General features: G+C 39.4%; 1 protein-coding gene across 2 annotated transcripts in view; it reads left to right on the top strand.

The window, feature by feature from the left end:
- The window catches only part of PELI2 (pellino E3 ubiquitin protein ligase family member 2), a 188,869-nt gene that overhangs the window by 140,636 nt on the left and 31,229 nt on the right, over window positions 1-17,004 (top strand). Inside the window, exons 1-3 of one of the 2 annotated variants that reach the window (XM_082735091.1) lie at window positions 5,759-6,786; window positions 7,300-7,502; window positions 15,299-15,400. In XM_082735091.1, the coding sequence (XP_082591217.1) occupies window positions 7,494-7,502; window positions 15,299-15,400 (111 nt within the window). In that variant the 5' untranslated portion in view covers window positions 5,759-6,786; window positions 7,300-7,493. Of the gene's footprint in view, window positions 1-5,758; window positions 6,787-7,299; window positions 7,503-15,298; window positions 15,401-17,004 lie in introns of those variants that run through there. The other variant, XM_082735090.1, reaches the window with a different exon arrangement.

Here is a 17,004-nt window from a genome sequence, read left to right as displayed (position 1 = left end):
TTAGTTTCTCAAGGCATATAAACTAATTTGAAGAAATAGCTGAAGTTGGGGGAGGGGATGTTAAAGAATTCTTCTCCATACATAGAATATATTCTTTCAATAGAAAATGGCATTTAAAATCTGTGCTACGTCTTTCCGTTTTGACCAAGTTTGTCGGGTTTTAGTAATGTGCCCAGGGATTCTGTTCATTCTAGAGGGGCTCAGCCTCACTCTAAGGGTCTCACTCCCGATCTGATGTTCTTTCCACTGTCACATTACGTCCTACTGCTGTTGTCATCACAACCTGATTCTTGTGTTACATAACATCCCTGATTTCTTTGGATGATATTCTCAACAAATACTGCCAGGATGTAAAAGATTTAGGATAGAAGATGCACAGAGCACAGCATTTTTGTGTACAGTAACCTCGTATCCATTTTTGGTAGTGACCCATTTCATCTGCGGTTGTTCTGAAGGTCCCTGCACGACTCTGAATGCTTTGATCCCTTTGCCAAAGGGATTCATAGTCTAGTGACTCAAGACTTCTTCACTGATTTCCAGACTTCTTTTAAATATACAGCCAACAGACAAATATTGATGAACATACAAGAACTTAAGATACAGAATTTTTAAGAGCCCTTACTAAAGAAATTACCAAAAGACAAATTTCAGCCAAAACAAGGAGATAAGTGGAGAATCTTTGGCAATGAGACTATAGCATCTTAGCATCAAATTCAATGTGCTTTGTAAGACTAAAACAAAAGAGAAAGTGATTGCCATAGAATGACAGTGTCATCAATTCTGACAATGTAGAAATAATAAAGAATAGGGGAGGGGAAGAGTCGAAAAGGTGAGAGGTAGCGTATGCATACTAATATCTTCAGATTTTATTGCTGGGAGATAAAAAAAAATCACTTCAAACAAAGCTATAACTATATTTAATGGTTAAAGAAAAGCAATAAACACTGTAAAATCGAAAATATATGGGAGGATGGTGGAGAGGTAATTCAAATATTCTTATTTATTATTGCTCTCATTAGAGTTAGTACAACCATGTATATATAGTTATACATAAAAGTAACCACAAGAATAGAAACATATCCTTGTAAGCCATCATATAAAATAAAGAACATAAGGCAAAAAGCACAGACTATAATGTTGTGAAAGTTTTTTTTTTTTTTAAATGATACTATGGAAGCTGAGAAATTGAAATTTTTTTTAAAAGTCACTTATAATAGCACTTAAAAATATAAAATTCAGTTGATCCTTATTATTCACAGATTCCATGTTTGCAAACTTAGTAAGATTTATTTGTAACCTCAAAATCCATATGTGTAGCACACATGTGCTGGACCATTTGGATAGCCATATGCAAAAATGTGATTTTTGATCCATACCTTTCACCAGATCAAATGTTAGATCAAAATGGATGCTAGATCTTAATCTAAGACTTCTAAAAGGAACCTAGGAGAAAAATTTTTGTGATTTTGGATTATACAAAGATTTCTTAGACTCAAAAGCACGATTTGTAAAAGAACAAGTTAATTAGATGCAAATATTAAGAACTTCTCTTTGGAAGAAACTGTTCAGAGAATGAAAAGATGAACTGCAGAGTGGGGGGGAAATATTTGCAAATCCTACATCTGGCAAAAAAAATTTGTATTCAGAATATATAGAGTCCTCAAAACTCAATAAGAAAACCTAATTTTTAAAAATCAGTGAAAGAGGGTTGTGGGCAGCTTAGTCATTAAGCATCTATCTGTAGTCAGCTCAGGTCATGATCCCAGGGTCCTGGGATCCACCATGTCAGGCTCCCCACTCAGCAGGAAGCCTGCTTCTCAACCTCTCCTACTCCCCCTGCTTGTGTATTCCCTCTCTTGCTGTGTCTCTGTCAAATAAATAAAATCTTAAAAAATATAAAATAAAAAAATAAAACCAGCTTGTGATTTGAACACTTTCCAAAGAAGACAGAGATGGCAGTTAGCACATGAAAACATTCTCAATGTCATTAGAGAAATACAATTAAAGCCACAGTGAGGTATCACTACAGACTCCTAAGGATGACTAAAATGGAAAGATGACCATACCAAGGCCTGGCATGGTGTAGAGCAGCTGGAGCTCCCATGCTGATTGGAATGCAAAATGCTACAATCAATTTCAAAAATGGTTTGGCAGTTTCTCAGATAGTTAAACATATACTGGGGCGCCTGGGTAGCCCAATTAGTTGAGCATCCAACTCTTGGTTTTGGCTGGGGTCATGATCTCATGAATGAATCTCAATGATGTTAAATAAAAGAAGCCAGAACCCCCCAAAAGTACATAATTTAGAATTCCATTTCTGTAAAATTCTAGAAAATGCAGACTAGTCCATAGTGGCAGAAAACAGTTAATTGGCTCCCTGGGCATGAGATGTAGGGGCTGGAAGAGAAGATTGAATTACAGAGGAGCATGGTAAAACAACTTCTGTGGTTTATGGAAATGTACGTTATTTTGATTATGATGGTTTTATAGGTATATAAACATGTCCAGACTTATTAAATTACACATTTTAAGTAGATGCAATTTATTGTGTCTCAATTATATCTCTAAAGCTGTTTTTAGTAAGACTAGTAGGAATACAAACAGAAAATATAGCATATATCTTGTGCTTATCAATAAACATAAGTGTTCTAAACCTACATATTAAAAGAATTGGCTCACATAGAAACAAATACAATTACAGGCTGTGTATAAAGTACAAACTAAAACAAAGTGGTTTAGAATGAGGGTAAAATTATGGAGAAGAACATACAAATGAAATGCAAAGATACCAGAACTTAAAATCTTATAGAATGAATTAATGGTAAAAGTATTAAGTCAAAGAAGGGTTCTGTATAACGAAAAGGGGGTGCAACCCAATGATAGCCTAAGAGTTATTATATATCAAATAACACCATTTCCTTAAAATATACAAGCAGTGCATAGAAGAAGAAACAAATTTTGTGTGATATGTGTATAATGTGACCTTTATACATAAAACAGAAACTGCCTTCTTTATAAACACTGACTATTCAGACAAGTTGTTTAAGTAATATTTTTTTTATTTATTTTGTAAGGATTTTATTTATTTATTTTATAGAGAGCACAAGCAGCAAAGGCAGAGGAAGAAGCAGGTTTCCCACATAGCAGGGACCCCAATGCAGGGCTCAGTCCCAGAACCCTGGGATCATGACCTGAGCTGAAGGCAGACACTTAACAAACTGAAGCACCCAGGTGCCCCTAAGTAATATTTTTATAATTTAAAAAGTTAAATCATAAAGAAAAATAGAAAATTCTTTGCTTTATCTGAAAGTGAGGAAAGCCTTGCTGATTATGAGGTAAACTCTGGGAACCATAAAAACAAATTTTAAAAGTTTCACAGTATAAACTTGTTAAAAAAAACTACATGGCAAAAAAAATTTTTTTAGGTAAAGTCAAAACTCAAATGAATAGGGAAATTTGGAATTCATATAGGAATTCGTGGAGGTAATCTCAATACATAAAGAGTGCCTACAAATCAATAAGAAAAAGACTAATGTTCTATAAGAGTAAGGGCAAAGGATGTAAACATTTCATAGTAAGGAAAAGGAATTACTTTTAAGCATTTTAAAACATATTTAGCTTCATTTATAACAGTAGAAATGCTTAGTAAAAGCACCATGACATTTTTCACATATCCAACTGTGGAGACTCTAACAATAAATCCCGATGTTGGTGAGGGTGGGGAGAACACACTTCCTGTCTGGTAAGAATTTAAATTGGCTTAGCTTCTATGAAAAATAATTTGACATTAACTTTGACTATATATATGCCATGTAATCTGGTAATTTTATTTTTAGAAATTTATCCTATAGATCTATCTCCCTATATGCAAACTGAATACATGGATATTTATTATAGCATCACTTGTAAAAGAGAGAAAAAATAATTTATTAAATTTATTAGAAGTCAGGCTACATCTATACATCAAAAAGGTTGAGACAGCACTAGTAGCTAGGCATTGTATATAGTATGCTATCATTTTTTAAATACATCTACTCTGTTAGTATAGGCATAGATTTTCCCTGGAAGGATACACAGGGAATTGGTCATAGCACTTCTCCCTTTGCTTAAGGACTGGAATTGGAAGGAGCATACTAATTCACTGGTAACATTTGGTACTTTGTGCACATATTACTAATGAAAAGTATTCTTTGCCTTGCGAATCAATCGAGAACCTGGAGGACCCTATACAATTAAATTGTCCAATAAAGATTAGGAATGTTTTAGTAATAAAAATAGCTGACTATAATAATTATTACATGTTGGACACTGTGCTCTGGGTTCTTTACAAACATCTGAGTTTTTCCAACAACTCTTGAAGGTAGTTCCCATACTTTACAGGTAAAGAAATAGATTCAGAAAATGGCCTTAAGGACATGCAGATAATAAGGGCCCTCTTAAGAAGTTCAGTTGAATTTAAAAAAAAAAAAAAAAAGTTCAGTTGAATCAGGATTGAGAAGTAACATCCAAATACACATTCAAGCTTCTCCGCAAAGCATTTCTGGATGGCTTGCGTGTGTGCTGGTAGGTATATGTGTCAGGTCCATGGATGTTTTCTTACACTTCCAAGAAAAGACAGCCATCGTCTTACTCAAAGTTATGTGGATTAGGGTTGCAGCTAGTATGATTCCAGCAGGCTGCCCATCTTGGAAATATCAGCTGCCAAGATAAATGTTGTCTTTTGAGAGTAAATATTTTCACGCTTCTGTGTAGCTATGATGTGGCCTTGTTGGATGGTTTTATTCCATAAAGAAAAGGAGGTTCTCCAGCAGAGAGACAATGTTAAATCCAGGCCAAGCCTTAAAAATAAAAATTGAATTAAAATGAGGGGAAAATTTTGAAATGTTACCCCCCTCCTTTTTAACCTAACATTTTTTTAAATGAGGACTTTGGCTTCTATCACTATAAATAATTGATAAGGTTGTGTATTTTGAGCATGGGTAAATTTCAGCCTTTTTATTCTTCATTACTCAAGGGATCTTTTTGACAGTTGATAAACTGGCCTATATGTTTAAGTAATTATATGATACATCTTTGGGTATCTTAATATAGTCCCTTCATACCAGATTGAGTTTATAGCATCTGGAAGTTTGCCTGCTCCTGGCAACAAATTAGGGCTTGCATTTACTACCGACTCACTGTACCACTTAGTTTGTGGTGGATTCCTATATATTTTTTATCCAGTGCTCTTTAGAAACAAGTTACACCTTGGAATTTTTTCCAGTTTTATTGAGATATAAGTGACATATGGCAGTGTATAAATTCAAGGGATACAGCATAATGATTTGACTAACATGTGTTGTGGAATAATATAGGAATGAAGGTATACCTTGTTTTACCCAGTAAATGAATTATTTAAAAGGAAGCATGTAAATGGAATTACTGAACAATGAATCTTTTTCAGGTTAGTCATTTTCAAGGTGCTTTGTTTTTCCTTATAATTCATATTTATTCAGGTTCATTCTTTCAACTTGCTTTGTTTCCCATGGCAAGTAGCTCCCTGTGTCTGCAAATACTTGTTCAGGTAAGTAAACATTCGTTGCAACAAACAGATTCACATGTACCCTCCTTTAGAGCCTTGTCCACCGACTAACTAAATCTCTCTCCATAAACCTCACCAGCTCCTGTTCTTACGTGAGACTGCAGTTAGGCATTGCGGTCTGTCTGAAGGTGTCCGGCCGTAAGAAATCCCACCTTTGGTTTAATTCTCACAGGAATATCTTCATTTCTTCCCATGCTCCTTCTTGTCAGCATCTAAAACCATAAACTGTTCAAAAGTGAAAGCACTGTTTTTTTTTGAAGAATGACTTTGTTGGAGGTCAGTTTCTCCAAGTATGGCCCCCACTCTTCTCCAGGCTACCATGGATGGGGCGGTCCTTGCTGAGGGGTGGACTCTGGGTACCAGTGGTTCTGACATCGGCTGTGGAGACCGGTCAGGCTCCAGAGCATTGCCTTGCCCTTCTGGGACCACATCCATCCTGCATCGTCTTCTGCTCTATGGGGGCTGCTCCTCAATCTGTGTGGAAAGCTGTCTGCAGAGTCTGCAGTAAAGTACATGCTTTGAAAGTCACTGAAAGAAATAGGCTGTGTGACCCAGCCACCACCTCCTAGGTGGGAACACTGCACTTCAGCCCTAGTTCCCCAAAGAGAAGCAATAAGACAAGTAACAAAAGAAGAGATTGCATATTTGGCAGCTTAGTAGGTTCTGAAGGTACCTGTTATGTGAAATCATCCGGTGATAAGATGTAACTGAAGCAGTGACCTTGCTGAGAGAGCAGTGACCTTCCTGGACACAGGACCAATGCTTGTAAGATGACACAACTGAGGCCCCAGCCCTTAAATATCTTGTCCAGGTGGCACGTGGGAATTCGTCTTGACCTGGACTGTTAAGCTTGCAGGATACTGCCTGAGTGAAGGCTGATTTGAAAAGAGAGGAGTTCCTGCCTTTGAGGAGCTTTTCATCCAATATAAATGGTACAATTCCTTTGGGACACATCTCCCCCAAGGCATGTGAATGTGTTCTTGCCCACCTCTCCAGCGGCAGCTCTTGGCGGTTCCTATTTTCTGAGCTCTATCTGAGGTCCTCTCTTGTGACTTGTCCCACTGACCACATCCAACTTCCTTGTAATTAGGAGTGACTCCAAATTGGAAACAGGTTCTCCTCCAGTGTTTGTATCTTCTCTGGCATCTGTGTCTGCTGGATTGATGGACCATGTCCCTCCAGCCCATGTGCAGCCTATGCATGCGGTAAGTTCTCTGCCAGGGTTCATCACATAGCTCAGTGAGCCGATTCTAGGCGGGCGTGGGAGTGGCCCGGTGCCAGGCTCAAAGCCATTGCCTCTAACAAACAGGCTTATCTTTTCTATTTATTTATTCAGTGAACCACTGTTGATTTTGATGAAATCCAAGTTAGCACCTTTGTGACTTTCTAATCGTACCCATGGTTCAGGCACTTGTTTGAAATATGGCTCTTTGAAAAGATGGACTATTTTAAAGAGTGTGTTCATGCAAAATAAATTATGAATTCCTTTAGCCACCTCTTCTCTTTAGAAATAGCACTCATACATATTTTATACATAAATTGACAAGGATGGCAGAGACCTCATCTTCCCTGTAGCAATTTGAGCCAGACTGATGGAGGATTTATTGCTTAATTATACTTGTCAGCCTGACATAAAAGTCATTAGTTCTGGAAAAACATGTTTGTCATACCGGGATTATCTCTAATTAATACAGTCAATATCGAACATATATTTAAAGCCAAACAGAATCGTAATCTCCAAAGCATATGTTCTGGAAGACAGTGAACTGATGGTAAACCCCCTCGGGTGGTGAAGCGGTGCTCTAAGAACAGGTTTGCATTTGAGAAGAGGAAATGTCATGTTGTGCCTCATTCCCTCGGCTTTGAATACAGTGAAATCCGTGCTCCTGGTGCTGACACCCACTGCCGATGAATGATCAAGGTAACTAAAGAGGTCATGGAATGTGACTGTTGTTGGTGAGTGACTGTATTCAAAGCTGGGGTCCAGCGTGTGGTTTTCCCAGCATCAGAAGCCATTGACCGAGTTGATCGCTGCAGTGCCCACACATGGTCTTACTCCCTTTTCCTAAATCACACATGAACTTGGAAGTCAGCAGGATAAGCGAGGCAGTCCAATGGGCAACCCCCTAGCGAGAATAGCTGCTTCTGCCCGATGTCCAGGCGTGTGCTGGTTTATCGATGGTCATTGCCATGAGGTGCTGCAGTGCTGCTGACCTTCCAGGGCAGTGGCCATGCGCCCTGCCACACTGGCCCAGCATCCTCGTGGACACACTGCTCTGGACGGCAAAATCATTCTGCTTTTTCCAAACCACTGCACAGTTCACAGCAAACTCATTCATAGGCTCCTACGTGGGTCTGTCTCTGCCATAAACATAAATATCGGAAGTTGGCTTGGGCAGAAAAGGTTCAGTTCATTGGTGCTGTGCAGCATTACCCCAAAAATAGTTTCCATTATTTTTTTTCTGTACCAATTAAGATGTTTGCAGCGATCTACCCTGTCCTAGAATACTTGTGTTCAGTAACCAGAACAGCTGTGAGAGGTGAGGGTTGTGATTTATCTGTTTTATCAGGTCCTCTGTGCAGTAATCCTTTTGCATAGCTCTTGATTTAAATCATAGGGCGGACTGAAATATTAACTGACAAATTAGAGCTAACAGGTAAAGTGGCACAAAATAGACTTGCTATAAACATCCGGAATAATTGGCCAGGGAGCATGTACTTTCTGAGTTGTGGACATCATTTGGAAGGCTGTTGGAAACACAGGCTTATAGGGTTCTTGGTGGGGAACCCCGACGACAAAGGCATTACTAGCTTCCCAAGTAGGGTGTGCAGGATGCTTCCTAGGACTGTTCCCATTGGGTGGGATGTTAGGTCACGTCCGACTTCTTCCCGAGTTGTTTTGTTGGAAACTGAAGGAGGGGGTGCTGTGAACAGCCTCACAGAATACCACCACCTCTGGATACGTGATGCAAAGCTCTTCAGAGCAGCTCTGTGAAATGTTGAGATTTATTTGGAAAAGATTCCTTCAGTGTAAGCCACACCAAGTGTCCGGTCCCCTCTTTGGAGAGGCAGACACAACACTAATTACATCTACTCATGGAAGAGACTCGGCAGGGCGCTGCTGTTTCCAAAACCACGGTCATTTGATTTAGTCAGACTCTGTGTGGTTCCAGAGTAGGGACTGCTGTCCTGTCATAGTTGGCATCCAGGATGTCTAGACAAGAGAGATAATTAAACTCTTGAGTCATCTGGTTCTAAGACACAGCAATAGAAAAATTAGATGAGGACTTGAAGAAGAATAATTTTGTTTCATTTCATTTGAAACTCAGATTCACACACTTACACACAGTATTCCCTTAAGTGAGGTCGACTCTAGTCAGGCATGCCCACATTGGTGTGCATGATAGTTGAGTTTGGCTTCCTAATATCTCACGTAACTAGCTCTTTTTCTCTCCTGCATTTCTAGCATCCCTTCTATTCCTGATGCAAACACGTAAGGCCTGAAAATTACCCACGTGACCAGCTTGGTAGCTTTGCCTCCTCTGAGAATGCTTTGAATGCCTTACAGATTCCTTTTATGTATTAACCCATAAATATCAATTTTAAATAGTAATATGAGACTCTATTTACATCTCCTCCCACAACTGAAGATTATCACAGTCCAAGTACGTATTTGCTCAAGCCACAGCCTCTTAGCCTGCATTCAGGAGCACATGAAAGTGCCATGAGAAACTTAAGCACTTTGTGGAGGCTCTTGGCCGTCTGCTATGGTCACACAACTAATCCCACACCCTTGGGCAGTGGTAAGGGGAATACGCAGATAACTATAATGTCTTAAGTGATGAGCGACATAAGAGAAAAAAGGCTCAGACACCAATAGGCCTTGAAAATTGACTGGTCCAGTTGTCTTTCCCTGTGTGGTAGACTTAGTAGCTTAGCTAAAACTATTTGATTTTGTTCATAATTTTGTGAGTCTGGAATTTGGGATGGGCATGCATGGGTCATTTGTCTCTGATCCACATCGTGAATTTTGGGACATTTGGTACCAGAGAATCCACGCCCACAGTGGCTTCTTCACTCCTCTGTCTGGGGTCTTGGTGCTCTGGGGCCTCCCCTCTTCCCACATGGCATTTGGGGTTGCAAGGCCTCTCCTCGTAGTTAAGCTTTTTCTGTGGGGACTCAGGACTCTAAAAGTGAGTGTTCCAGGGTACTAAGGAGAAGCTGTAAGTCTACTTCTGACCCAGCCTTGGAAGTAGTCCCATATGTCACTTCTTGTGCATTCTGTTGGTCAAGCAAGTTCCTAAAAGCAACCCAGATTCAATAAAGATAGAATAGATGATGCCTAGTCCTCTCCAGAGCAGAAAGCTCTAGTCTGTTAGAAGAGCTGTTAAAACTCCTTTGGGGAATAAATCAGTTTTGCCCAATAACTGCTTTGTATTTGAGGAGAAAGCCTGAAATGTAACACATTGTTTATTCTACTTGTATTTGATTTTTGTCTCAATGCTGTGAAACCAGTGCTCCTGGCTTTAATCCTGGTGATAATGCCAACTGTGTATGGACAACATTGACAAGTGAGGCTTGTTTTAAGTAGCGGGGGGCTGAGAATATGATAGTGCTGCTGACTGAAAGGGGAAACCCAGAAGAGAAAAAATGAGGGCCAAAGAGTAGAGTGATGCTTTAGACACAAGTAACCAAATGCCCTACTAAAAGCAGCCTTAAAACCCCTCATTTTTCTTTCAGAAGTTGTCTGGAGCAGGTAGTTCCAGGTAGTTCCAGCTGTGGAGCAGGTAGTTGCAGATGTGGTTCAACTTACAGATGTCAGGGCTTGGCCCACCTCTTTGAGAGGCTCTGGACCTTCCTTTCATGGCGCTAGACGGCCCCCTCCACTCCAAACCTCACAGTACTGTTGTTGTAACAGAGAAAGGAAAGAATCTCTCCTGATGGCTCCCATCCCAAAGAACCCCACACCAGATTTCTCCTAAGTTCCACTGGTCAGTGTTGGCTCAGATCTCCGTGTGCTAGCCACAGAGCCTGGGAGAGCTTTCAGGCTTGTTCACAGGAAGCCAGCTCAGCCCGTCAAGAGAAAGGCATTAGGCAGGTAACTGATGATATCTGTCACAGTGATGAATTCCATTTTCTCTCCCTACACAGTTGATAAAGGCTCACTTAGCAGCCTTATAGAGCTTGAATTAGGTAGGCTCAATCATAACTATAATAAATTAGTATTTTCTAGAAGCCAGTTAGTTTCTCAGTGGACTTTTCCCTTCTGCTCTGTGATCGAGAGCTGATCCCACTTCTTCGTAACAAATAAAAGGTTTGATTGTTTTCCTCTTCCACTATGTGAATGAAGCCTCTGTGGCTGCCATAAAGACATGCGTCCATCCTATCAGACGTCTGCAGGATTGCCTTTCCGGTATCATTACATATTTGATATCTCCATATGTGCTCTTAGATAGGTACCTGCTGCCTTCTAGGAGCCAGCAAATTCTCTAGATGTTATCAGCCATCCTTGTTTTAGAGTCTGGGAGCTCAGAAAACTCCCTGACATTTCATCTGCATTGGACCAGGACCACAATGCTTGCTCCCCTGGAGGCAGAGGCGGGCTGAATGGAACAGAACTTGTGACAATAAAGCTAAGAAAGGAAGAAACTGTCTTGGCTCAGAAGGGGCCGAGCTTGGGCAACTGGGATTGCAAGGTGGTGCAATGTATATACTCGTATGTTGTTACATCAAGAATATCTGCAAAGATTGCCTAAGCTGGATAAAGCTGGAATCCTCTTGTTCTGTGGATCTGTAATTGTAATTGTCTAATCTGTAATTGCCCAATTGTGGTATTTTTCACCCGATAAAAATCACATGCTGTAAATTTAAGCCCAGGTGTCACAGTGGGCACCTTGGTGAATAAAAAGCGGTGGGGAGGGTGAAGGGGAGAGACCTGACGAAGGAAGCTCTAAATTTCACCATCTGTCTGTAGCAGTTCATTGAGTCCTCTGACATAGTCTGAGTGCCTACCGCCCCGCAGTGCTGGGATGGAAAACAGATAAAGCTACTCACAGCGCTGAGAGAGAGTCGGCATCCAGGCCCCTCCCCTCCGCCCCCCCATAGTAGAAAAGCACAGAGGGGAGAGCAGCAGGATTGACCAAGCAAGCTAGTTGGGCTGGTTTTCCTTACAATTGTAAAGTACCTAGTTTCTGAGTTTGAGTTGGTGTAATAAAGATTACATTATGTTACAGTAATTGTGTTTGAGCTATATTACAGTGAGTGCCAGGAGGAAGCCTTACTTGCCTTTCTGTGTGATATTTCAGAAATAGATTTCAAAGCAATTTATTACCTTGGGGAAATTCCTATTTCCAAAATACCTGCAATGATTGACGCAAGTCGGTGAATCTGTAATTTACAAGACGCTGAGTTTCCAAAAGTCCTATTTTAAATGTTAGAAGTATTGTTGAAAAATTGGTACTTCTGACAAGAGAAGAGGGTAATAATGCATTAGATACTTGCCAGAAAGAAAGCAAAAATGGACTTCAAGCTCCAACTCTATTCCGATCCCCCCTACCCGGCCCCACCGCCACTAACGGAATCTGGCCCCACTCTTGGCTTCAGTGTGCACACGAGATCATTCTGAGCCCAATTTGTGTCATCAAGGGCAGTCTGCATCTCTCCATTTGTTTCTGAGGATGCCATTGGTACCCTCAGGGGGCCTGGTGTGGACTGCCACCTTTTGCTCCAAAGCCCAGTCCTGGCTTACCTCCCAGTCTTCTGAGGGCCAGCTATGCTTCTCCTCCCTGTGGGTGCAGCCTGACACGCCGCCAGCACTCAGGACTCTGTGCAGGCAGGCCTGTCCTCCTGGCTTCAACTGAAGGGAATCACTGCGAGAACTGAAAGCAACGGAGAGGTGGCTGTCAGTCCAATTCTGAAGCTTCTCGGCCATCTCTGCCCCCAGGGGAGTCTGTTACCTGCTGGTCCAGAGCCAGTCCCCACTTTGTGGGATTCATTTCTCCCTGCAGAATCTCTTTTCCCCCACTTCTCCATCTTCCCTACATCCAGAAGCTTCTGAACATAGCCTGCCTATGATATTTTCTTAATCAAAAAGTCTCAGAAAAAGCATTTCCCTAACCCAAGAGCGTTCACCTTTCCTAACACTGGTCATTCACATTGAGCCACATAAAAGGCAGCAGAAGACTGAAGTTGTTCATTTTAAGTGGGCTCACCATTCAAGGTGTCCTGGATCAGGCATTCAAGGCTTTAGAGTCCCTGTGCTTCCTTCCCTGTTGGGGTTGGCCAGACGGGGGTCAGCCTGGATTGTGCGCTCCCCTGTACCGTGAACAGTTCCTGGGTAGGGCTTCCCTATCAGTAGCCTGTTCCGTGTGATATGCGAGCTTATGTTAACCTGGGTCACAAGAATAGTTTGAGTAGAATCTGTCAAAAGGATGGGGCCCACCAACAACATAGGGCCTGTAGAATGGCTATTTCCAGCCTTTCTGGGAGGAGGATGGAAGCGTCTGTGGGTTCCCATGCCCAGGGCTGTGCTGGGTTATGGGGTGAGCACAACGCATCCTCCCCGGGCATCAGCTTCCCAGCAAGTCTGGAAATGTTAAAACCAGTCAGCATATTATGGAAGGGAATATAAAAATTTACAATAATTTTCAAGTAAAATGTTGGAAGAGGAGAAACTTCACTACAGAGTGCTTTCCCAGATGTCTCCAAGGTTCAGGTGACTTTCTTCCAGTTTAAGGCAACTTTGATGGCAGTTTGAGAAACACTATACTTAAGAAGTTACGATCATACAAAAATGTATGGCATTTTAAATGGAGTTGTTGTGGCACTTGTGAACTCCTGATTTTGCTGGTATTTCTTATTTAATGCAAAGTATATGCCATAAAACTTTTGTTTTGAGTTGAGATATTTGTAAATTGAATACTTTTAAATTGCAACAGGCACTTTTTTTGTTTTTTAAGATTTTATTTATTTGAGAGAAGAGGAAGCAGGCTCCCTTCCGAGCAGGGTCCTGGGATCATGACCTGAGCCAAAGGCAGAGACTTTAACCCACTAAGCCACCCAGGCGCCCCCAACAGGCACTTTTTTAAGGAAACCTAAAATTAGTTTATAAATGATCACCCCCTGATTGTTAGTTTTAGAAGTTTGAGTTTAATAAAATTGTTTATTTAAGTTTTATTTATTTATTTCACCTAATTATAATATAAACACCCATTTATCTTGAAAATAGCTATTAGTTTGGCTTTCAAAAAATGTCACTTATATCAAGGCCATTAGATTTATCTGACTCAGACCAATGTAAATTTAAGACTATTTTTGTTACTGGAGTTGAGTAGTCTAAGAAGTCTTTTTTAGATTTCTGGTCATATTAAATATTTAAATTATTTCCAATACTTGTATTGTCTTAATGAAGCACGTAGAACAAAACAGTTCAGTCACGAAGCTCCTCAGGCCAGATGATTAAATAACCATGAGATTAACCAGGCTAACTTCAAAGTTGATTTGGAATGTTGTACTACTTTTTGCTTTAAGCAATTATGTTAGTCAAATATAAATGTTCAGGGTACAATTTCATTAACATGCTTTATATGTCCAGCTACTTCCAAATGCTTTCTTGGTCCTCATATAGTGTCATTATTCAATAAATGTTTCATAGAAAGGCTCATTAAAATTTTATTTATTATACTTAATGTAAAAGCGTAGAAATGAAGATAAATTAGGTTGAAGTGGAATGGATAAAATGTAATTGAAATAATTTGGAGTACAATTTAAATAAACTTCTTCATTAATTTGGAAGTATTAAAAGTGTGTGACCACAGCTTAAGATGTGTTCAAATATATCATTATGGAGAAAATAAGAATATTGTCTTACTGGTTTTTAGGTTCTTTTAAAAAGGCTATTAGCTTGAGTCTAAAAATAGGAAAGATAAAATTAACTTAGCTTCCTTATTTATTAACTTAGTAAATGTCTGGGTTAAGCAACTACTTATGCTCTGTTCTCCATCTTAAGTAAATCTTGTATGATTATCACTGGCTAGAATAATGTATGGAAATCCTTACAGAACACTTTTATTTTTTCAATGACTTTTTTTTTTTTTTTTTTTTTTGCTAGATTACAATCTCTATTGCATGGGGAAAATATAACAAAATGTCATTGACTTAACTAACTGCTGTAGTGTTGAAATAAATTTTTAAATTTTTAAATAAACATGATTAATCTAAAAATTCAATCAGTGAGTTAAGGCAATAATGGAGAAACTGTATGTTTTTCCAGAAATATGATTAAATCAAATCTTGCAAACTAGTAAATTAACTTTGATTTGACTTAAATATTGCTCATTCTAAAAGTGTTGAATAAAATCAGAGTTGTAACTGTTAGCTTCTCTATAATTCAGGGCACAGCATAGGGATAGGTTCCGACTTTTTTTTCAAGATTTTATGTATTTATATAGAGAAAGAGAGGATGGGCAGGGGAGGGGCAGAAGGAGAAGAAGAGAGAATCCTCACGACCCTAAGATCATGACCTGAGCTGGAAATCAAGAGTCTGACACTTGACTGAGCCACCCAGGCACCCCAGGGACAGGCTCTGACTTAAAAAAAAAAAGTTGGCTTGTACTGGTTTTGCTGGAAGAGTGATATTTGTTAACTATGAGCAGAATTGCAGTTAAGTGCTGAAATGAGATTTTATTGAATTTTTGTATGTATTTATTTCATTATTAGGCTATCAGCTGCAAAGGTCAACACAGTATATCGTACACTCTGTCAAGGAATCAGACTGTGGTGGTGGAATACACGCATGATAAGGATACGGATATGTTTCAGGTAACATCTTTATTTTTCTTTCGGATGCGGTGTCATTAACATGACGTCAGTTTCAGGGGTATCATGTAATGGTTCCATACTTGTGCCTATGGCAAAGTAATCACCACAGAAGACCGTTAACGTTGCCACCACCCGGCGTTAGACAGCTTTTCTCCGGGGATGAGAACTTTTAAGAGCCATGCTCCTAGCTCCTTTGACCTACACGGTGCCGTAGTAAATACTACTTTACCATAGGTGCCCTGCTGTCCGTGATGTCCCCATGACACACTTTTCTTTTCCTCATGGAAATTCTTGCACACTCTCCTTCAGTTCCACATTTCAGTATGTCATCAGAACTAGCACAGTAGTGTTTGGTGATGTACAAGGAGAAAGCAGAGAGGATAATATAAAATCTAATTCCTATGTGGCTTTTGGAAGACTAAGGGGAAAAAAAACTTGATTCTAAAACTGCAGACAGAAATGATAAAAGCTACATTCTTAGGTCTCACTGCAGTAAAAATACCCATTAATAACAATAATAAAAATTTTAAAAACCAACCACTTTGAAAAGCGAACATGTTTAAAAACCTCCTAAATAACACTTGAACCAGAAATGCAGACATCGGTACTGCAATGATTAGGTCTTTTAAAAAATTATTGTGGGAACATTATGTAGCAAAACTCATGAGATGTGGCTGACCGCATACTCAGAAGAAAATGTAAAAAAAATCTGAAGTACTTCCATTATAGAAGGAAGGAGGGAACAAGGAACTAAACATTGGTCTCCAAGAGTTCTCTAAAAAATGATAGTAAGAAAATACAGAACAGGCTTATGACTAGCTTTAATGGTATGTAATAAAAAGTCCAAAAATACATCAAAAGAAAACAGAAGGAAATAATCGTAGAAAAAAATTCATCAGTTTAAGAAGAAGAGAATTAATAATATATCTAAGATTTGATATGTTAAAACTAGAGAAAATTAAAATTAAGGCTAATGAGGAAAAAAGCAAACTCAAATGGGGAACCGTGAGGCTTTGCATTTCTATATGGAATGTTAAATTATTAAATGAATGATTTTGAAACAGGTGTCAGAACAGTATTCCAGATAATATCAAAAAGGGGAAATAAGGAACCCTGAAAAATAAGAAAATATCCTCAGTCTGGCTTATAAAAAGAGAAATGTGAATTCAGTTCACACAGAGATCTTAATTTCCACTTATTAGATAGGGAAAAATCTGCACAGCACAGTTTTGTCAGACATGTGAGGAAACCCTCTCCGAGTCCTTTAAACTGGTATGACCTCAGTGGGGTGGTGATTTGGAAATGCTTGTGAAAAATGTAAAATGCTTACACTCTTTGACTTAGCTCTTATCTTTATAAAATTCTTCTTTTTCTAGAGATTGACCCCAGAGATACCCCTACATACATGCAGAATGACATTTTTACCAAGTCATTGCTCAAAGCAAGGCTTAATAGCAAAAGATTACTAATTGAATTTAAATAAAAAATAATAATACTAGCATAAGATCGTAAGCAACATAAATGTCGTTCTGGAGGGGCCCCACTTGGTAATTTCAGGTACAGCCATATAGTGGAAGGAGGCCTCCAAATCTGTAAAACAGAGC

Source organism: Mustela nivalis (genome assembly GCF_964662115.1).
Source record: "Mustela nivalis genome assembly, chromosome: 6".
Lineage (NCBI taxonomy): Eukaryota > Metazoa > Chordata > Mammalia > Carnivora > Mustelidae > Mustela > Mustela nivalis.
Note: the sequence above shows the minus strand (reverse complement) of the source record. Positions and strands in the feature narration are given on the sequence as shown.